Below are 24217 nucleotides of genomic sequence, written 5' to 3'. Positions count from 1 at the left end.
AGCTTGACACTAGGTATGTTAGTATTCATCCGTAGCATTTTATCTACAGAAATGAGAAACATTCTCCTGTCGCTATCGCTCCCGTCGAAGTTTCTAATTTCTATAGAACAGCACGTATGAACACTAACATAGAATTTGATAAAAAATATTATCTATTACTAATATGCTATTTATAGCTTATAGTCAATTCGTCGCACTCTTTCAATGATGGATCTTTACTTTAAATGTAGAAGCATGGTCATCATGGGCATCATACTTGCATGCAAGATCAAGATAAAACATCATTTTGTATTTAAATGAAAACTCAGAAACAATATTTAATTAAAACAGTGGTATAAATTTGGACACCTAGATAGAAAAAATTAAAGGATTACTTTAGTGCAATGACTCCAGCATGGAACGGTCAGTTGCTAAAATCTTTAATCTACAAGTAAATTAACGTAAACCCACTTGCCTTTGCTATATTGTTACAAAATTAATGTTATTCTTACAAACAAATCGATGAATGGCATGAGCTATAGGATTTGTTTGTTTCTTTTCTGAGGATTTTAAAAAAAAATATTGGATATCATAATTTGTAAGTAGGTTTGCATCTAAAAGTTCCGATCGGCCATTATAACCATTATTACTTTATGCACGTATTTTAATGAATCATATATATGTATGATTCACTATAAATGTTTGTGAAAAATGGGTTACATTTGAGTACTCTAATTAAAGTTGTCTATACAAATGTGTCGTGATACTTTGAAGCTTAAAAAACAGCAATATACATGTAGGTATTTTTATAAACAAAAAGTACAAGCCATATGTTTAGTCTTAGATGTGATAAATTTACTATAGGATATATAGTACGAACATTCAGTGGGCCGTCTCCTAAAGTGATGTTCGGACTAAGTGACCGAGTACGGGTTACCAGACCCTATACTCTCCAACAAGAACGACAACTCCCTCTAAAAGGACGGAACACTTCGGGGATTTCCCTTTTCTATTTTACCCATTTTTTGTGTAAAATGATTCAGCCTTTAAGGCTATGAATCAGAAAGAAATGATGGAATTCTGTATTTCGAGATATCTTTGAATGAACGACAAAAAATGTAAGTTAATAGGTCAAATTTTGACGAAAATTTATTCGAGTTTATTTTAGGGTTTTCCCCGAAATTATTCAATCTGGTCTTGCCTAGTTCCTGGTTTGTTTACCAGTTCACAATTTGATGCGCACATACTATATAAATGCGTTTTCATTTTCTGAAAATAGCATGTAGAATTTCCCTATTCAAAGTACTTAATACTGGGATACTTTTACCAGTAATGTCAAAAATTACTAGTAGCCCGTAATAATATAGAATTTTGCTTAAATTATTTCTGTTGTTCGCATAAATTTAAAAGCAAGTATGGCATATTTCAATGGATGTTACATGATTTGATAATCCGGTTAACAGAAAACAACAACAAAATGATGAAAACACACATGGATGATTAGCAATTTGACACTAAACTAACCCCTTATGCATGGCACAGTAATTAATATACAAACATGACGCTTAACAATTGGACTTAATTGGCAGTAATTGACATCACAGCGATTTTTTTCCCTGAATTGTGAATGGGTCCGGTACCATAAAAATTGTGAAAAAAAGCGTTGTTTCTTAACAAATTGTGAATTTTTTAATTAAGATTGTTAATATCTTATTAAGCAGTAAGAACATAGATACAGTCTACTCCACTTATAACGAGATCGGTTTTAATGAGATACCGCTTACAACGTATATTCTACTGTGTCCCGGCCTTTTTCCTTCTATTTTCCTTTCATTTTTTATCGTTTATAACGAGATCGGTTTTAGCGAGATATCGGTTACAACGTACATAATTTCGCCGTCCCATGCGTATTTTTCAGAATTTTAACGAGGTCACTTCATTTGCACTTCGTCTGCATCAGTTTGTCACCTTGGCTTGAGAAAAACAATGATGACCAATAATAAAGGTCAACTAAGGAAGAAATTATTGACGCGAGACAAGTTAATGGGTCAAGCAATTAAAGATCAAATGTGTCAGCCTTGTTTTGTCAGCGCTCCTTAACTTAATATAAATAAGGTGACAAAATGTCATCATTGAGTGATTAGCACAAAGGGAGCGGCTAATTTCTTGCGGTGTTATTCGGTGTTCGTGAGAAATGCACTGCGTGACTTTTGAAAACGAATTTTAAAATGTTCATATTAATGAAAAAACACACGCGGTAAGACGTAGGTTGTGTTTTCATGTTTTGTTTAAATTCTATGATAGCTAGATATATTTATATACATGTATATTTAAATAAAACAAAACGTCTGATTGCAAAGAGTTACCTCCCAGTATATACTCTTCAAAAAGGATGCATGCGAAAGCGAAAGTAGAAATAAATGATGCTCGACGGTGTCCGATTTCTCAATTTGATCTGTCCCGGTTATAACGAGACCCGGTTATAACGAGGAATCATCCGAAGTCCCGACGATCTCGTTGTATCCTGAGTGCACTGTATATTTTTTTTTAACGTAATATTTACTGTTACCAGACATTTTGAATGATGTTTACAGAAATTACCAGACGCTTGTTTCAGTATTGATTCGTCCCTAGAAGTTTCGTATTTAAACAGTACGAAAATGTAAAGGGCGAATGCACCGGAAATCATGGTTGGCTAAACGCATTTTAAGATAAACAAAGCACAACAGGCAAAATTTTAGCATCATTATGAGAAGATCTAGGAAATAATACGTTATTAAAGGCTTAATTAGTCAGAATTGTGAAATTTCATCAGAATTGTGAACGGCTCCGTCGGACCCAGTCTGAAAATTGTGAAGGTCCGTTTGTGATTGTGAATGGGTCCGTTATTCGGTACCACTTATATAGGGAAAAAAATCGCTGCATCAACCTGGCTTCAGACAGTTTACCATTTATATACATGTATATTTATACATATTCAAATTATATACATTGCAAAACTTTAAATTATACTGCTGTTCATATACAAGTATTTTAATACAAATACTTTAAAAAAATTTTTAAAGATAGATAGATACACAGTTCTGTCGGAACCAAATCAACCAAATTTATTTTCCAAAACAAGCGACGGTGATGTGTTTTAGGAAAATTCGCATCTGCATGCTACTGTTTAGTATGTAATATTTCTTGTATTTTTTTATTTATAATTATCTATTGTCTGAGGCCTTTAAAAAGAATATACAATTATTTGTTTTAAATTTGATGTTTTGTGTAGTTATAAAATGAGTGTTGGTTTTTTGTTGTTGGTTTTTTTCCCAGTCTTTTGTGAATGAGTCCTGGGCCCTTTAAATTATAAAAAATGGCTATGTTATGGCATTTGATTTCTTGAAAATAAAGTCCTATTCTGTTCTGGTAAAATTAAGCTATTAAGTCATAAATGGTTAAAAATTTAAAATTATGTTTGGATAATGCCCTGATTCATGATATAAAGCTTATTAGATAATTGTTGCATAGTTTAAAGATCCTGTATGTTGAAATTAAAAATGTCTGTCTGTCAGTATTCTTTTTAATAAAAACGTATAAAAAATTTCTTCAAAAATTCTAACTGTAAAATATAATCAACTATTTTGCGCATCATGCGTATATTATTGTGATGTCGTTACTCAAAAAAGATAAACAAGATGCTTAATCTGAATTTTAATAACAAAATTATATCTAGAGTTGAGTAAACTTGACTTATTTGTTTGGCATTGTAAGGCTTTTGTGTAAGCAACAGTTGTAAGTAAGGGTTCCCAATGGCAGGGAGGTGAAAACAACCCAAAGTAGAAGAATTTGTGCTTCCTTGATAAGAATCCAGCAGATTTGTATAATAAGTTTTATAAATGGAAAAAGATATAAAATGGAATTTTGAGAGGGTATCAGAGGTTGTGAGACTACTTTGACTTCGTACAGCATCAGAATATTCGTATGGAACAGGGAGGTAATCCAGTTGATCTTACTTGTCTGAAAACAATAATGCAGCAGTTGTCTACCTGTAAACAGTAAAGGTATATGTTAAAAATATACATTGTTACTGTGTTATGTTTCCATCAGAGTGAAAAATAAAATCAGTAATAAAAACTTCCTTGTTTAAATACTTTAATACTTTAAGACTTCGTTTGAAAATGTAAAGGGCGAATGCACCGGAAATCATGGTTGGCTAAACGCATTTTAAGATAAACAAAGCACAACAGGCAAAATTTTAGAATCATTATGAGAAGATCTAGGAAATAATACGTTATTAAAGGCTTAATTAGTCAGAATTGTGAAATTTCATCAGAATTGTGAACGGCTCCGTCGGACCCAGTCTGAAAATTGTGAAGGTCCGTTTGTGATTGTGAATGGGTCCGTTATTCGGTACCACTTATATAGGGAAAAAAATCGCTGCATCAACCTGGCTTCAGACAGTTTACCATTTATATACATGTATATTTATACATATTCAAATTATATACATTGCAAAACTTTAAATTATACTGCTGTTCATATACAAGTATTTTAATACAAATACTTTAAAAAAATTTTTAAAGATAGATAGATACACAGTTCTGTCGGAACCAAATCAACCAAATTTATTTTCCAAAACAAGCGACGGTGATGTGTTTTAGGAAAATTCGCATCTGCATGCTACTGTTTAGTATGTAATATTTCTTGTATTTTTTTATTTATAATTATCTATTGTCTGAGGCCTTTAAAAAGAATATACAATTATTTGTTTTAAATTATATGTTTTGTGTAGTTATAAAATGAGTGTTGGTTTTTTGTTGTTGGTTTTTTTCCCAGTCTTTTGTGAATGAGTCCTGGGCCCTTTAAATTATAAAAAATGGCTATGTTATTGCATTTGATTTCTTGAAAATAAAGTCCTATTCTGTTCTGGTAAAATTAAGCTATTAAGTCATAAATGGTTAAAAATTTAAAATTATATTTGGATAATGCCCTGATTCATGATATAAAGCTTATTAGATAATTGTTGCATAGTTTAAAGATCCTGTATGTTGAAATTAAAAATGTCTGTCTGTCAGTATTCTTTTTAATAAAAACGTATAAAAAATTTCTTCAAAAATTCTAACTGTAAAATATAATCAACTATTTTGCGCATCATGCGTATATTATTGTGATGTCGTTACTCAAAAAAGATAAACAAGATGCTTAATCTGAATTTTAATAACAAAATTATATCTAGAGTTGAGCAAACATGACTTATTTGTTTGGCATTGCAAGGCTTTTGTGTAAGCAACAGTTGTAAGTAAGGGCTCCAAATGGCAGGGAGGTGAAAACAACCCAAAGTAGAAGAATTTGTGCTTCCTTGATAAGAATCCAGCAGATTTGTATAATAAGTTTTATAAATGGAAAAAGATATAAAATGGAATTTTGAGAGGGTATCAGAGGTTGTGAGACTACTTTTGACTTCGTACAGCATCAGAATATTTGTATGGAACAGGGAGGTAATCCAGTTGATCTTACTTGTCTGAAAACAATAATGCAGCAGTTGTCTACCTGTAAACAGTAAAGGTATATGTTATAGTATACATTGTTACTTTGTTATGTTTCCATCAGAGTGAAATATAAAATCAGTAATAAAAACTTCCTTGTTTAAATACTTTAATACTTTAAGACTTTGTTTGAACATTTCATATATCACATAGATAAATTTTGAAAGAGGAGAGGATTAAAGTGGATATTTGCAAGGGTCCTTGCAAAGTTATGGGACATTTCTTCTGGCAGTTATTTACAGGTATTATTATACCCCCAAAAACGAAGTTTGGGGGGGTATATAGGAGTCACTCGGTGGTCGGTCGGTCGGTTGGTCGGTCGGGCGGTCGGTCGGTCGGTCGGTCCAGACGTCCGTTGCATTTTCCTTGTCCGGAGCATAACTTGAAAACTAATAGTTGGAATTCAATATAACTACATACAATGGTCAAGCACATTGAGAGGAAGTGCAGTGCACAAGAACCATAACTCTATCTTGACTAATTACAGAGTTATTGCCCTTTGTTACTTTTCCTTGTCCGGGGCATAACTTGAAAACTACTGGTTGGAATTCAAAACAACTTCATACAATTGTCAAACACAATAAGGGGAAGTGCAGTGCACAAGAACCATAACTCTATCTAAAGTAATTACAGAGTTATTGCCCTTTGTTGCTTTTCCATTGCTTTTTTTTTGTCCATTGCATTTTCCTTGTCCGGAGCATAACTTGAAGACTAATTGTTGGAATTCAATATAACTACATACAATTGTCAAGCACATTGAGAGGAAGTGCAGTGCGTAAGAAACATAACTCTATCTTGACTAATTACAGAGTTATTGCCCTTTGTTACTTTTCCTTGTCCGGGGCATAACTTGAAAACTACTGTTTGGAATTCAAAACAACTTCATACAATTGTCAAACACAATAAGGGGAAGTGCAGTGCACAAGAACCATAACTCTATCCAAAGTAATTACAGAGTTATTGCCCTTTGTTGCTTTTCCATTGCCTTCTTTTTTTGTCCGGACCATAATTTGAAGACTAATGGTTGGAATTCAATATAACTACATACAATGGTCAAGCACATTGAGAGGAAGTGCAGTGCATAAGAACCATAACTCTATCTAAAGTAATTACAGAGTTATTGCCCTTTATTACTTTTCCATTGCTTTCTTTTGTCCGGACCATAACTTCAAGACTAATGGTTGGAATTCATTATAACTTCATACAATGGTCCAGCACATTGAGAGGAAGTGCAGTGCACAAGAACCATAACTCCATCTTGATTTATTACAGAGTTACTGCCCTTTGTTTCTTTTCCTTGTCCAGAGCATAACTTTAAAACTACTGGTTAGAATTCAAAACAACTTCATACAATGGTCAAGCACAATAAGGGGAAGTGCAGTGCACAAGAACCATAACTCCATCTTGACTAATTACAGAGTTATTGCCCTTTGTTTCTTTTCCATTGCTTTCTTTTGTCCGGACCATAACTTGAAGACTTATTGTTGGAATTCATTATAACTTCATACAATGGTCAAGCACATTGAGAGGAAGTGCTGTGCCTATGAACCATAAGTCCATCTTGACTTATTACAGAGTTACTGCCCTTTGTTACTTTTCCATTGCTTTCTTTTGTCCGGACCATAATTTGAAGACTAATTGTTGAAATTCATTATAACTTCATACAATGGTCCAGCACATTGAGAGGAAGTGCAGTGCACAAGAACCATAACTCCATCTTGATTTATTACAGAGTTACTGCCCTTTGTTTCTTTTCCTTGTCCAGAGCATAACTTTAAAACTACTGGTTGGAATTCAAAACAACTTCATACAATGGTCAAGCACAATAAGGGGAAGTGCAGTGCACAAGAACCATAACTCCAGCTTGACTAATTACAGAGTTATTGCCCTTTGTTTCTTTTCCATTGCTTTCTTTTGTCCGGACCATAACTTGAAGACTTATTGTTGGAATTCATTATAACTTCATACAATGGTCAAGCACATTGAGAGGAAGTGCTGTGCATATGAACCATAACTCCATCTTGACTTATTACAGAGTTACTGCCCTTTGTTACTTTTCCTTGTCCACAGCATGACTTGAAAACTACTGGTTGGAATTTAAAACAACTTCATACAATTGTCAAACACAATAAGGGGAAGTGCAGTGCACAAGAACCATAATTCCATCTTGACTAATTACAGAGTTATTGCCCTTTGTTACTTTTCCTTGTCCAGAGCATAACTTGAAAACTACTGTTTGGAATTCAGTACAACTTCATACAGTTGTCAAGGACATTAAAAGGAAGTGCAGTGCACAAGAGCCATAACTCCATTTTGACAAAATACAGAGTTACTGCCCTTTGATACTTTTCCTTGTCCGGAGCATAACTTAAAACGTACTGGTTGGAATTCAAAACAACTTCATACAATGGTCAAGCACAATAAGAGGAAGTGCAGTGCACAAGAACTATAACTCTATCTTCAGTATTTATAGACTTATTGCCCTTTGTTCTTTTTCTTTGTCTTTTCTGGACTTATTACAGAGTAATTCAATTAAACTTCATCAATGGCCAACCACATTCAAAGGAAATGCAACATATATGAACAACAATTATCTTTAATTGCCCACAACCATAACTCTATGTTTCAATTCTTTTACAAGGTATTCTGTTACTAGTAACATCCTCATTTCCGAAGCAGACTTGTGGGGGTATTAATCACATTTAGTGATAGTTCTAGTTAGAAATATTTTAATGACAGTGTGCAGCTTTAAAATGTATATGTTTCATATATTTACTCTCGTGTTAGTTTAGCTTGATTGGTATGCTTATTTGAACAAGTCTCAAGTCTTGGAGCTAACCAGTGCAAGTGTCATATGAGAAAACATGATTGTGACACATCAATGGGGCTTGAGCCCCCCCATCCCTGGGTTGAGAGACAGATGCTTGAACCACTTATCAGCTGCACCAGTTAATAGGACATTGGGTCAGAGTAAATAGGACATTGGGTCTGTGAGTAAATAGGACATTGGGTCTGTGAGTAAATAGGACATTGGGTCAGAGAGTAAATAGGACATTGGGTCAGAGTAAATAGGACATTGGGTCTGTGAGTAAATAGGACATTGGGTCTGTGAGTAATAGGACATTGGGTCAGAGAGTATATAGGACATTGGGTCAGGGAGTAAATAGGATATTGGGCCAGAGAGTAAATAGGACATTTGGCCAGAGAGTAAATAGGACATTGGGTCTGTGAGTAAATAGGACATTGTATCAGTGAGTAAATAGGACATATGGTCAGAATGTAAACAGGATATATTTGGACAGAGGGGAGATCTCTTTATATTTATAGATTTACAGCTGTCTTGTTTATTTAGACTACTGATAGATGTAATAAACTGGCTGTAAATTTAAAACCAAATTGTTTACTTTTTGATGCCATAACTTTTTATATATTTTTGTATCTTGAAAACTTTTATGTTTAAAATCATAAAATTTAAAATTCAAATTATTTTATTTTGCAAATGCTACATGCAATCTTTTTTTCCTCCCCAAATTTATGTACTATAATATTATGCATGTGTCAGATAAAGTAAAATACATGTAATGAACCTTTTCAACTTAAAAGTAAGACAAATCCATTGGTATAAAATTGGCAAGGGTAGGACTAATGCTCTCAGGAAGCAAGTAAAATGTTGAGTTAGTATACCACAGTGGAAGCCTTTATCTTATCAAAATGTAAATTTGTTGAGCTTAGGGCAATACCCCTGTTTATATTTGATAGCTTTATCTGAGCTAGAAAATATTTGTTTTAACATTAATACATTGTATATTTGCATGTTGAATACGCTTTATAGTGTAACCTTATCTTATAAGGAAACAATTTATTAGCATTTTTTTTTACTTAATTAAAAAGTCATTTCCTATATAGATTATATTAATTCTATAGGTATCTTTGAATTTGTGGGGAATTTTTTACTAAATTAAGTTTTGCATAACATTATTCCCAGATATTTCCCCTTTACCATGCAATTTTAAAAATGATACATTTAACATCATATTATTTTAGTGAGTTCAGATGCAGGATATAAAATTGTACTAGTAACCAAATTGTGTACATGTATCAAATTATTGCTGCAATCCCTATACATTTACTTAATTTTAACAAATAATATTTATTTCACTATTATTTGGCACAACAGTGTATAGAATGTCCTACAATGTTTTATGTTACAAATTGGCAAAAATTTGGAGGCATGTGGCTTTAAGTTTTCATAACTCCATGTTCTCATGTTGCACGTATATTATTAGTTTTAAAGATTTCTGACAGGTTATATGGCTGTATATAAACTGATGTTTGGAATTAAAAAATGTAACCATAGCCGCTAGGTAAAGGTTATATTGCAAACAACTGTTTATATACAGCCATATAACCAGTAAGAAAAATTTATAAAAAATTTGTAATACAGCAAGCATCTTTATTAGAGAAAAAAGTGAGATTGCTTCATAAATTGACAGCAGCCGTGCATATTAAAATATATAAACATCACTATTATCCAATGGAAAGCTATGTTACATGTGTAAATGTTCAGTATTATTAAAGCTACATTCAATAAATTTCATAAAAATAGAAGTAGCGACATTTCATTAACAAATTGTGTTTCATATCGACTCCAGATCTTACTTTGGTGTCCAGACAACCAAAATGAGTTTTATAAGCATAAAAAGGTGCAACCTCATTGTGGAAATACAATTTCTGTTTGCATGAGAAACTCTGCCTTGGGATCATCTGTACATCAATATCAAATCAACAAACATGACTATAGGTAGCAGTCCTAATTTAACAGTAATTTTCCTCATTGTAAGCCAATGTAAGGGATGTTTTCATACAAATTTAGTCTTTTTTATGAGATGATTACTTTTTTCTGAACCCCAGGCCTAGCGCACCGTGAAGCTAAAATGGTTATAGTGTGTTTGCACAAGAAAATCTCATATTTGTTGTGTTCCGGAAAGCAGCTGTAACACTGTGACGTAGCGCATACACAAGCTGATCATAATCTTCATTTGCATGTTAAAATTCGTATTCAAACTTTAGTGTTACCGTGGAGTTTTTCATTTAAATCCTAATTTATGAATAATATTTGATGGGATTTACAACATTATTGTTAAAATGGTAAAACTGTAGAATGCTTGGTTTTAGGCCGACGGCAAAATATCTTTACATATTATGTAGCTTTAAGTATAATAATAAACCTGAGAACCAGACAAACACTTCTATACAGTCTGATCGAAGGCCCTCTACTGTTGCCTAGTCAAAATATATTGATGTGTGAGATATTTTTGTTCTGGGGCGAGATATTGCCCAGACACGAAAATAGCACAATATCTTGTCGCTCAGTACAATTAGTTGGAGTAGCTCAATTTTTATTTTTGATGATAATAGAAATCCCTTAAACTTTCAATGGACTGTTCCAAATTTATAGCTGGGTTAATTCATTACAAAAGTTAAGTAGGTTAACAGTTATTGACTCAGACTTGATGTACCGGTATGTCAGCTTTTTAATTGATTAACTTCCTGTCTTGTTTACTTGAACTATTTATAGTAACAGATTAATGTTGATGATCAGAAACAGAAAGTAGATTTAATTTTTCCACAACTCATTTTCTGTTTTCTGATTATGGTAAATAATCATCCTTATTAAGTAGTTTAAGACTAAAGGGTATGTTATATTTGCAATGTTATTTTTAAACTTAGTGTTTTTAAGATACTGCAGTTTTACTTTTTGTGAAATGTCAATATTATGTACAGTCTACTTTTGGTTAAATCTAGAGCCATATTTTCGAATAATTTGTACAGTTTAAGCTAATCCATGTAAATAAATTAATTTCATTTGTGACTTTAAGTTATAATAATATAATGCAAAATGTCCCAATCCCATATTTGTCTTCGTTTGTGATATTGTGGTCAATGCTGTTTATGGTGGTAAATAAATTATTTTGTAATGACTTTAAAATAAAAGTTTTAATACTTAAACTGCAAGCAATGAAAAGTCAGTTTATAGCATCATCAGCATTTTGACCAGGCTCTATACTGTTGGCTGACCATCATCAAATTTTCTTCCCTAAGTTGATTATGAACATTTCTTGAAAGAACGGATGTTTGTAGAGTCCATTTAATAAATGACAGAGGTTTAAGGGTTAATAAATGGGATGTCAGAGTTTAGAGGTACTGAAGTGGTTTAACTGTCAGTGTTTTCACAGTAGATAATAATGTATGTTTAACAAATTTAACTATGTTACTGGTATTCAGTTATGGACAACACTTATAATATACATGTACATAATTATACTCTAGGGACCCTTTCTTAAAAAGCACAACTTTCTCCTATGTTGAGACTTGTTTGATACCAGTATATGATGAGTAAAGCTTATCGGACTAGTACTGTTTCCTAAATGCCTTGCCAGTTTGATCTAGGGTATTTTATCTTTTTAGTAACTGATATATGAGAAACACTAAATTTAGTAACTACTAAGAAATCACTTGAATGACATAAATGTTAACCACAAATATTTGTCAAATACATTTTGTACCGTTATATAAATAGACATTATTTAAGTTTGAAGTGTAACTATGTCTTTTGTTCACTTTATACACAGTGGCTATAATTATATTATAGAACAAATAATTTATGATATGTAGTGAGTATTAATGATTTAATTGATTTAAATTAATAAACAACATACAAATAATATATAGCTTGATCTAACTTTTTACTGCATGTATATTATAATGTATGACTATCTTAGTCTATCTATTTACTATGTTTGACAATCTAACTATTTTATTTATTTATAATTTGCGATTTAATTTTAATGTGTGATAACCTATATCTTGCTATATTTAATTATAATGTTATCAAACTCTTTACCAGTATCTTAGCTGTCACAACTTACATAAGGTGTTTAAGAATTCATAATGATACATGTTTTAAATATTTCTTTATCTCTTGAAAGCTTCATTTGCTTTACATGGCATATTTAATTTGGAACAGTTCTGTGGGGCTTAAGTTGCCAAGTGGTTAAGGTAGTTGACTTCAAACCACTTGCCCCTCACCGCTGTGGTTTCAAATCCTGACAGGGGGCTTTGGAATTTTTTCATGTTAGGAAGCTATCCAGGTAGATTACAGAACGTTGTTGGTTCTACTCAGGTGCTCTTTTGTGCCTGAATAAATGCACGGATTGGCACCCGAGGTCTTCCTCTACCAGTAAAGATAGAGTCATCATATGATTATACTGTGTTGTGACATTAAACCCAATGAAAACAAAAAGTGAAAAACAAAAATTAAAAGAACAGTTTTGAGCTAGTTTTAGGAATTTTGATATCAAATGTTCAAATTAAGCAGCCTTGTTAGGGCAGACCTGTGTCAAGGATATTATCTGTACAGGACCGCATAGGTTTTGTCATTTTCACAGTAATGTGTAATGGTCTCATGGATGTTATATACAAAATGTAATATATACATTCACAATACTTCTTTATCAGCCCTCTATGACTCATTGATGACATTTTTATGTGGCGTAAACAAAATAAATTGTTTACATTATTAACTGTTTAATGATAACAAAAAAACTATGTAAACTTTAGGTGTTTTTTTTTTGTTTTTCAATTTACATACCAGTAATGCATATACACAACAGGGCTTATGCAATGTATTGTTAAATTTTGAGATCTTATTATGTATAACATTTCAACACTTGTAAATTATGTAATGATGATAGTGGTTATTTGAAATATTGTTAAAATTTAAAAAAAGGTACGAAATTCTCTTTGTACATTATTGATCAACTATTTTGTGCACACAAGTGTTTGGCAAAATTTCAAAGCCTCTTTTTTTAATGATTTTGTCTTTGATAAAGCATTAAAGGTTATACTGATCAACTTAGAATGGATTTTATTTTGCATAAAATCAATGAAGAAGTTAAACTTTTTTGTACAAAATAAAGTTGAATTGTTTTACATCCTCGTTTAATTCCATAAATTTCAGTTCTCGTTTTCCTTGTGTTACTAAGTGTTTAACAACAAAAGGATCTTTTAAGAAATAGATACTGACTCAAATGATTATGTTTTGTGTGTTAAGCATCAATTAATTGGAATTAAATCTTGTTCAACGGAAAAGGTGATTTTTAAAAAAAAAAAAGAATTTGGTAGACTTTACTGTTTGACGAAACCATTTGACTTTTAGCCAATATGATAATGGGTAAACTCATAATTATAATCATGCTAATTATCTTAAATGGTACATTCTTTCGGTCTGGACAAAACCAATCATCATTTTTAGGGGGAAATTTCAAAAATGTATTGACTGTATAGCGAACATTGGAGACAATGAACATTGGGCTAGCTGATCATAGTCTGCACTGATTGCATGGGTAGTATCAGGTGCTGCCAGCTGAGTTAAGTCAGTGCGATAGTGTAACTGCTTTAATTAAAAGTTATATTTCAGTCAGATTTGTTAACTGTTTTGAGCACATTGGCTGCTAAAATTTTGCAACAATTATGACTTGACCTTCTCTGACTTCCAGTGTTTTGATAACATGTAATATAATGGGGCAGTGTTTTAGATTCATGGCAGGTGAAATCCATTGCACATAATGATATTAAGTAGGGGAAGGGTAAAATTAAGGGCAGTGACTGAAAAATGTGTCATAATTTATTACCTTAATTTCATTTTTGTTTATTAGTCATTTGATCCATTTGATTTATTTTGTTGGTTTTAGTTTGTGTTATGGTTCATGACACAATGGTTTAAAAATAGTAAATTTTTAAAAGAATATAAATCTTATCTTGGTAACAGTCATGTGATTTTCACTCATCCCTAGCGACCCTTTAATTTCATGAATGGTGTATTGTATGTGCATTAAACAATTTTATCTTTATGACACATAGCCTTTTACTCATGTTACGCTTAAAGGAATTTGATATTTTCTTTCCTTTCAGTTACTGTAATATACTTATAATATATCAATTTTCTAAGTTTTTAATGATGTATGTGGGAAGATTTAAATAGAATTGTAAATGTAAATTAGGATATCCTTTCACCTAATAGCCATTTAGATCTAAAAATAGAAAACATCATGTCTTGTACTTTATTTTGACAATTAATTACATCTTAATCTATTTTTAGATAAATTTATACTCATGGGGCTTTGTGTCACTTTTTTATGTGATTGAATTTAAACTCAAAATGAGGATATTAGATATTAGATGATGAAATTATCAAAGGTGATCAAGAAATTGTTCCTGGTGCATTTTCAAGTTTTAAATGTTATTTAAATAATATTATAAAAACATTTTCAAATTAAGAGTATGTATGGTTAATATACAGAATAAATATATATAAGAAAATTTAGAGAAGGAAGTGTATGATGGGTTATATACATGTAGTATTAACTAGTATATGGAAATGCAGGTAAAAGTTTAATTTTTTTTATTATTTTTTTTTTACATTGAAAGCAAGTTTTATATATATATAGATCTCACAGGAGTAACTATATGATATAACATTTTATTTAACAACATCAAGAAATTGTGTGTGCTTTAATTGATTAAGAATGTGAGATTCTCATTTATCACATGACATTAGTTAACGCATTGAAAATAATTACAATAAACTTGTTTTGACATAATAAAAAGAATGGAGTTAAATATGTTCTATATTTATTTTATTGTTAAATTCCAATTTTCTTTATAGCTTACAATGTACATTGCTCACATTGTATTTGTTGGGTTTTATTCTTGATGATACAATAAATATCTTTAAGATATAATACGCCTCAATTTCTTAAAATATAGTAGTGCTGTTTTCAAAGCTACAATTTTTTTCATTTAATTTTTTTTAAATATCATTGTGACTAAAATCTGATCAACTAACTTTAGTTATTTTAGAATAATGCCAGTCTTTTATTGGTTGATTATTAACAAATGACCTGGTTTATTTAAGATTTTTACAATCCTTTGTTCATATTGGAAATGTTAGTCATGTATGTGAATACTTAACTTTAAGAATGTAATTTGATATTTTAACTTTAATACTTTATAATATGTACAGGAAGTAATAGGACCATATTAGTATTTGTTATTCCACTTTGTATAATTTTTTGATTTGTTTTTCTCTGTACTATTTTTTATTCTACTTTGTATAATCTTTTGTCTTTTTCTTTTATTTTCTTCTCTCTTTTTTCTGAAAAAAAATAAATATAATTTTATTGGAAAAAAAAGAGTAAATTTAGTGTAGAAGTATTGAAGTAATGAGACTATAATAAATGTATAATTTTTTTTCTTTTTTTTTCTGAGAGAAAATAATCATTTTATTGAAAAAAAGAGGTAAATTTAGTGCAACAATGGGTTTGTTTGTTTGTTTGTTTAATAAGCAACAAAAATAACAAGTGAAACATTGTACAAGTAAACTTGGGTTTTCAGAGATTATTTTTACATTTTCTACTGTGAGACATTATTGCATCATGTTAGAATAAATGTCATGACTGGTATTTATTTTGTTTATAGTTAAATGGACTTAATAGAGTAAAGTGGTAAATAGTTTTAAACTCTGTAATTAAAAGAATTGTCTTTACTGAGAAAGACAATTATAGATTTGTACTTGGTGGCATAAAATGGTTATAGTGGATAGGTCTATTCCATGAGTAAAAAAATGATAAGTTGTTGATAAAAACAACAGAAATGTTTCATTTAGATATTCTTATGAAATATTACTTGCAAAAATAATAATAAATAATAATAATGATAAAGTTCTAAGTGATTTAGAATAAACACAAATATATGATGAATAATATTATATTTTATTCTAGAACATTTTATTATATGCTACATGTATATGTGACATTGGATCAGTTGTATCACAATTATTGCCAACTGAATATTCAACAACAAAAAAAGAAAAGAAATTCTTCAATGGTTTGTTGTAATGTCTGATACAAAAACTAAATACTTTCAATGTAATTATCATAATTCAAGTCTCTTATGCTTCATTATTATTATTCACATAGATCGCTTATGCAAAATTATCTAATTTACCTAATTTACATCTCTTATGCATAATTATCCTAATTTACATCTCTTATGCTTAATTAACATAATTTACATAATTTACATCTCTTATGCTTAATTAACATAATTTACATCTCTTGTGCTTTTAATTAACATAATTTACATCTCTTATGCAAAATTATCATAATTTACATCCCTTATGCTTAATTATCATAATTTACATCCCTTATGGTCAGTTGTTAGACATCCCTTATATTTCCTAATCATAATTCATATTTCTTATGCTGAAAGTTTGTGAATCACATCCCTTATGCTCAAATGGTTTTATTCTCATATGCTTAATACTTCACTTTTCTTATGATCTTTATTGTATTTCACATATGTAATGCACACTTATTATATTGTAATTTAGTTATTTACACCTTTTAAGCTTGATAAATATAATGCTTATTTCTTATGCTTTGTAATTTGATTTAACTTAATGATCTATTTCTTATGTTTTAGGGTTGTTCAATAAAAGAGGAAACTGAAGACATGATTTACTGATCGGGTATGAAACAACAATAGTTGACGTCTCTTCACAATGGATGATCCAAAACGAAGTGCGCATGAGTTATACTTGACATACCTAACAACTCAAAGTGATTTTATTGCTTGCAACAGTTTCGACATGGAACAGAAAATATTAGAATTACGTGAAAAGCTACATATGCTAGTGGTGCAATTTTTGTGTACTTGTTTTCCGCAGGAGCGGTTTAAGTTTCAAGAATTTCCAAATATTATTTTACAAAGTTCAACAATGAAATATTTCGAACCTATAAAAGCGGCAGAAGCTTTTACCAATTTGGAAAGTTATATTACATTACTGTGTATAATGCCATGGAAACAAGAGTTTCATCAAATAAAGGTAAGGTTTTTTTACCATTATACTTGCATATCAGACAGGATTATCTACTGTTTACACGGCTTCTAAAAAGACCTTTCTTACACTCCCAATGTATTTTTGGAGTGTACGACTGTAATATTAGTTGTTGTAATTTCTTTTTAAAATGTCATTAAGTAATAGAAAGAGCACCGAAACACGAGGCTATCTGATTTGTACGAGGGGGCGTAGCCCCCGAGTATAAATCAGATTGCCGAGTGTTTTGGTGTTCTTTCTCTTTTGTATCATAGTCAAACATGACAGCACGTTCCCTGTTGTCATAATACGAAACCCCAGAAAAAATGAACCAATGAACGAGCATTTGAATATGACATTTCTGCCCCTTTCCCTTTCTCTGCCGTCACAATATGTAAACCCCAGCAAAAATGAACCAATCAACTGGTATTATCTGGAGTGCGGGTAACTGATACCTGCACTCCAGTTACCGCACTGTGCATGTATATGTATACGATTTAACTCTGACACTTTGTCAACAGAAAGGTCCCCAAACTATGATACAATTTGTTAGTTAGAGTAACATTGCAATATACATCAAAAAGCTAGTAAATAAATTTTCTTTTTCATATGGAAAAAAAAAGAACACAATTATGATTGTTATTAGTAAAACTGTATATATTTTATAGAGCTGTCAAATGTATTCTGGTTTCTTTTTTCAGAAATATGGAGGCTTTTACCAAACAAAGATAGAATCACATATTAAAAATGCAGATAGTATTTTCAAACTGATTGGATTTACGGAAAACACAGCCGGTTTATTAGTTCTTACAGGAAGCTCAAAATTGGAACTTTTGCAGTATGTTTCATTTGAATGTTTTGTTGCATCAACTGAATGCCATATAATAGAAAATGTTTGGAAAAAAGTTTTTGATAGGGGTTTAAATGTAGCAAGTGTTGTTCAGTTAAGACATCAGAACAAGGGAACAGAAGATGATGTTCTTGCTTTGATTGGTGGTAAATCTGTGATAAAAGGAGTTTCGGAAAATGTTTTAGACGCAAGAATTGTTCCAGCTGGAAATGGAAAACATAATAAATTAATGTCAGGCCAGTCATCAACCGAACCGTTTCGGAATAAACTTCAAAATTATATGCAGACGGCAAAGAAAATGAGTGATTACGAAGACAATATTCCGTTTATGGACGAGGGTGTAAAAGAGAATGAATTTACTCCTGTTGATTTTGATGAACAGATACAGGCAAGTTTACAATGGGTTGAAGGAAAAACTGGAGCACCTCCAATGAATGAAAATTCCACACCAGGTTTGAAAGCATCGCAGGAATGGTCATTTGTGCGCGAAGGGCTTGAAAAAAATTACGGAAAAAAGTATTTCGAAGGTATAAGAAAAGATATTTTGGAAAAAGAGCAGGACATTAAACCACACTCTTTCACTGGTAAAGATAGATATGTTAAAGTAGGTGTTGAAAAACCGGGAATAGGTTATGTGAATCATGAGATAGCTAAAGATTGGCGAAAACAGCAACTTGAGCCTGGTCAAATGAACGCTTTATACAGCGAGTCTAAAGATTCAGATTACGCTACTGGAACATCAGAATTATTTTATCCTCCAACTATTGATAGTCATCCTCAGTCAAATCAGCAGTCTCTAAGAAAAAGAGGCCCTTTTGTTGCTAATATTAAACAAGTAACTGAACCCGTTCTTGTAAAAGGTTCAGGTGTTCATTATCAAGCACCTGATTATAACAGGCAGTCAAGAACAGAACCAATCCTAAGACGTCAGACAGGAGATCAAACTAAAATTGCTTTTGATCCCAATCAGCAATCAAGACAAACGTATGCCTTTGCAAGTACAAACAGTGGAAATCTGGAAAATATTCAAAAGTACCAAAAACGAGTGTCAGCTCCGCTTGCACAAATGGAAAATGTAGTTCAAACAAAAAACTTACCAGCTGAAACTAGTGCTCGGATTCCACAAGCTTCACAGAGTTTTAGTGAGGCCAGCCGATGGAATACAATGGATGGAGCTGTTACAAAAGGTTCAAAAACGATACATAACATACCACAACGTACTATTCCAAAACAAGTGAACAATGTTGCACCCCAAAAAATTGTAAACCCAGAATGGTCGTGTAGATATTGTACGTTCTTTAACAGCCCACACACAGATATATGTGAAATGTGTTCAAAGTCACGCGACCCAAATGTAGAGACGGATTCTCCACCAATGGTGGGTGATACTTCTAGAGTTTGTGATCATTGCACTTTAGAGAATGAGAAAGACTCGACATGTTGCCACGCCTGTGGTCAGGAGCTAAGACGTACACAGACTGTTGTTTAAATATCTTCTTGTATTTTTTTTGTTTATTAAAGTTATATTTATTTAAAGGAGCATTAAAAAATGATAACCATGCTAAATGATGATATTTAGAATATTTGAAAATTGTATTAAAATCCTAGAAAATTTTTTTTAGTTCAGTATCAAATATTCCTAAAATATTAGATTTTTTTTTGTATTAACATGCTTATTCTTGTTTTTTTATTTGTTACTTATTTCATTTTTGTCTTTAATGCACACCTTTTTAGCTTGACTATTCAAAGAATAAGGAGAGCTATCCTAGTACCCTGAGCGCCCGTGTTGGCGTAACCACTTATGTAAAAGTTTGCATACCACCACAAATATTTTCAAAGTCCATTGACATATAGCTGTGAAACGTAGCACATTTGTTCACCATCATACTCCAAACCTGTAGACAGGAGTGGGTAACTCTGTCAAGCATTTTGACAGAATTATGCTCGTTTTTTTCGGATTAGAATTCTCGTTAAAGTTCGGTCCATTTACATGGCTTTGAAACTTAAGAGGTAACTCTATCAAGCATATTGATAGAATTATGCCCCTGGATTTAGAATTAACGTTATCATTATCTCAACCTGTGTACAGGAAGAGGTTACTGTATCAAGCTTTTTTACAATTTTTTTCCATATTAATATCAAGTACTGAGAATAGTCAAGCACGCTGTCCTAATGACAGCTCTTGGTTATTATATAATTAAATAGAATTAAAAACAGTATTCTTCAGCTATAAGATATTAACCCTGACCTACTATATATTTCAAATGGTTTTGTCCAACATAAGCATCCATCATTTCATGTAAAACCTCAAATTAAAAAAGCACTGACTGAATAGCAAACAGTGCAGACCATGATCAGATAGCATGAGTGTTCTATGATCTTGGTCTGTACTGGTCACAGTGGTATAATATGTTGCCACATTAGCAAGCAAAGAATTGATTTATGTCTGCCTGTTTATACATGAATTTATTCTATTATCAAGGATTGTTTTTCTCAATCTTATTTTTGTTGTTTCTTTTGTACATGGAGTTATCATTTCCTCTCATGATTATGATTGGTTAGAAAAAAATATGTAAAAATTAAGATTCTTTCATAGTTGCAATGTTGTCAAAATTCCCCCTAAAATAACTAACAACATCTGTTAAGTGTTATGTATATAGCTGCAAATATAGTTTATGTTCTCACAATGCATTTTGCATGGGGTGTCAGTGGCCAAGTGGTTTGGTTCGATGACTTTAAATCACTTGCCCTCATCAAGGTGGGTTAGGATCCTGGCAGGGATTTTAGATTGTTTATGTGACGAAGCTATCCAGCTAGCTAAATTAAACTCTTGATGGAATGTCTGTGGCTATGTTTGTTTGTTTGATTGGGTTTTAGGTCACACCGACACAGTATAGGTCATTTGGTGACGTTCCAGCTTTACTGGTGGAGGAAGACCTCAGGTGTCCTTCTGTGCATTATTTCAGGCACGAACGAGCACCTGAGTAGAACCACCGACGTTCCATAAACTAGCTGGATAGGTCTATGGCTATATTCATGTGCCCGTCATGCCCTAAATAATGAGTGATGGGGCACCTGAGGTTTCCTCCAGAAAAGCTGGAAAGTTGACATAATTATAACCTATACCGACTGTGTTAGTGCAACGTAAAACCCAACCAACCAACCAAACCAAATCACTTCTTACATGCTGTTGGTCACTTCATGTATAAGTGTAGAAAAAGAAAAGAAAATTTATTTTGATCTGTAAATCTTTTTCAGAAAGTAAAATACATATTAATGTATATTTTTCTTTTCTTTAAGAATAATGAATATCTAGAATTTCTTATACTGTGTAAAATGTTAAGATAATATTTCTTTATAATTTTATTTATATCATTTATTTCATGACTATATTTTAATTTAAAGTAAGATTGTATTAATATTTAACCAAACTGAATTAGTAGATATAAATATGTTTAATAAGTGTGTAATATCATGCTTTAAGTTATGATGTAACTCGTTCCATAATACAAGACTTATATGAGCATACAGTATTTATTTAGCATTGTATACAGCTGGAGAGAAATAAAACAGATTGAAACATTTAAACTTTAACCACTTGAAATTCTTAAATGGACTAGTCCAGCATCCATTTTTGGAAGTGTCAAATTATAAGTTTTAGGGGTATACAAAAAAAAGTTAATTGGCCAACACTGTGAACAAAATAGTATTTGGTCAACACTGCATGGATGACACATGCAAAGGATTAATATTGTATATTTTAACTTAGTCACTTTATTAATTCCATATTGTGAAATCTATAAATGCGAAGGTAATGCACATTTAAACCTAGAGAGGCTATCAGGGACAGGGAAAAAGACTTTTGGTACAAATATTTTTTATCTGTGGCAAGTAAAGATAACTTTGCGAGTTAAGATAACATGTAGACACCTTATTTGTTGACAATTAACTCCATCCTTTTGTCTGTGGTTATAAAAATATACTAAATTGAATGTAATAATGTGACCATTTTGTAACCTAATTAATGTTGTGTCCAAATATCACTAAATAATCTTCTGGGTTTTTTTTTATATAAAAAAATGCATCTTTTTTGTATTAAAGCTGAATGCCGCCAGATTAGTAAACAAGTATTCAAAATATCAACTTAACAATAAGATATTGATAGTTAGAAAAATGTATAAATTTATATAGTCCTAGTTCACATGATACTTTGCATGTTTTATACAAAATATGCAGAGTTTATTAGTTTTATCAACATATTGCAACCATGTTTCTGATGGGTTGGTGACTGTTGCTGCGACTATTTTACATGTTATAAGTACTATACTGGTACTTTATGTGGATAGATAGTACCATTGGCTGAGTTAAATCTCTTTTTAGACTTTACAACATGTTAGACAAACATACCAGAACAATTTTTATAATTGATTTTTTTTTTAATTAATGAATCTGGAGGAAGAAGTGTAAGAAAATTCTGCATTTATTTCATTTTGTGTTAATTATTGTAAGGCTGGTCAAGGTTTTGATCTATTTGATAATAAATGATTTCTCTGATTAAACTAACATGGATTGATGAACTCACAGTCCCAAAGTAACAGAAGTCTGTTCTAAAGATGCCAGAAATGAAATAAGACTGTGTGTTGAAATTAATTTTATCGTTTTCTAAATAGTTATAAAGTTATGCTAGGTTTTGCTGTGGACAAAAATATCTTTTTCTGACATTTCAGCTTGAAGTGTATTTTATGTTTTGTAGAGTGAAATTATGACAGTTTGAGTAAAAAAAAAACTTTTTATCAGAATAAATGATATTTACCACAACTAAGTATTTTTGTTTTACATGCATAAAGTATAACTATAAGGATGTAAAATAATTGTTAGACAAAAGAATCGTTCTTTCATTTCTATTACATATTGACGCTGCTTCGCTTTGATGGGAAGTTTATTGTGACTGCTAACTAACGTGCACTACATGTATATTATATTGTTGGTACAAAGTATTACAATTATAAAAACAGAAAACATAATTACTCTCTTTCATTATCATTTTTGCCATTATGTTACTTGCTAGAATACTTAACACATCCTTTTAACTTACAGTTATCATTTTGTAAATTTTGCCCCAAATGTTGTATGATTTATAATTATTATGTTGGATAATTTTCACGAATGAACAATTTCAAAGCATAAACCATGGAAATTGACTATTTAGAATAACTTTATTTTGAAATTTACGTTTGTTATGAGAAAGCATCGGTCTTATATTTTAGTATTTTTCAGTATACATGCAACTATAACGAAGTGTTATACAGTCATGTAACAATCGTGCAGTTTCTGATTGATCAATTATATGAGAAGAAAATATATAAGTAAATTCTTTGGTCGTTTTTTTCAGTTCTGTCAAAGGACAATATTTACTAACATGGTGTAGTCGGAAATTGGCAGCAAAAGTTTAAGTTTAAAAGACAACTGTTTCTAAACGAATTGGAAAAAAAACATATAGTTATAGCCAATGTTGTAAATCCTGATTGTATGGCAGGAGAATTATTTAAAGTGACTACCATTACATTTCTGCCAAAGAAGATATCCCTTAACAGCCATGGAAAAATAAAAGTTTAAATTGAAGATTTGATTTGATGAAATCTGAAAGAAATTGAAAAGTGAAATATTTCTCATAGTGTATTTAAATTCAGAATTGAGCGATTAACTGTGAAAAAGGGTGGTCAGGTAGCACAAATCGTCCAGGCTGTCAAAAATAAATTATATTGGACTGCCCTGGTACCTGCAACCAGGGTTTATTTACTATGTTTGAAGATGGACCATGTAGTGCATCTTATAACTTATCGGCATCGTCATCAGCAGTTTTTGTTTTGCGTGTGAAAGCAATTTTATGAAAATATTGGAAAGTTTTCCTGGACATTG

At 31.4% G+C, this 24217-nt stretch overlaps 1 protein-coding gene across 5 annotated transcripts; it reads left to right on the top strand.

Moving 5' to 3' along the window:
• The first annotated feature begins 930 nt into the window (after window positions 1-930).
• On the top strand, window positions 931-23322 carry LOC132726067 (uncharacterized). Of its 5 annotated transcripts, XM_060711329.1 has the most exons (4): window positions 931-1097; window positions 5664-5752; window positions 17055-17457; window positions 18150-23322. In XM_060711329.1, the coding sequence occupies exons 3-4, from the start codon at window positions 17134-17136 to the stop codon at window positions 19785-19787; spliced, it is 1962 nt and encodes a 653-aa protein (XP_060567312.1). In that variant the 5' UTR covers window positions 931-1097; window positions 5664-5752; window positions 17055-17133; the 3' UTR covers window positions 19788-23322. The 5 variants fall into 5 exon arrangements, with proteins under 5 accessions (XP_060567312.1, XP_060567311.1, XP_060567315.1 ...); XM_060711328.1 differs by lacking the exon at window positions 5664-5752; XM_060711332.1 differs by lacking the exons at window positions 931-1097; window positions 5664-5752 and adding an exon at window positions 11187-11205.
• The last annotated feature ends 895 nt before the right edge of the window (window positions 23323-24217 follow it).

This window comes from Ruditapes philippinarum, unplaced genomic scaffold, assembly GCF_026571515.1.
Source record: "Ruditapes philippinarum isolate M1 unplaced genomic scaffold, ASM2657151v2 ctg462_1_1_1_1, whole genome shotgun sequence".
Taxonomy (NCBI): domain Eukaryota; kingdom Metazoa; phylum Mollusca; class Bivalvia; order Venerida; family Veneridae; genus Ruditapes; species Ruditapes philippinarum.
This window is presented reverse-complemented; position numbering and strand designations above follow the sequence as displayed.

Coding starts and splice junctions, on each gene's coding strand:
- LOC132726067 (XM_060711328.1), top strand. CDS start 17,134: ATGGATGATCCAAAACGAAGTGCGCATGAGTTATACTTGACATACCTA. Junction 17,458..18,149: donor AAGAGTTTCATCAAATAAAG/GTAAGGTTTTTT, acceptor TTCTTTTTTCAG/AAATATGGAGGCTTTTACCA.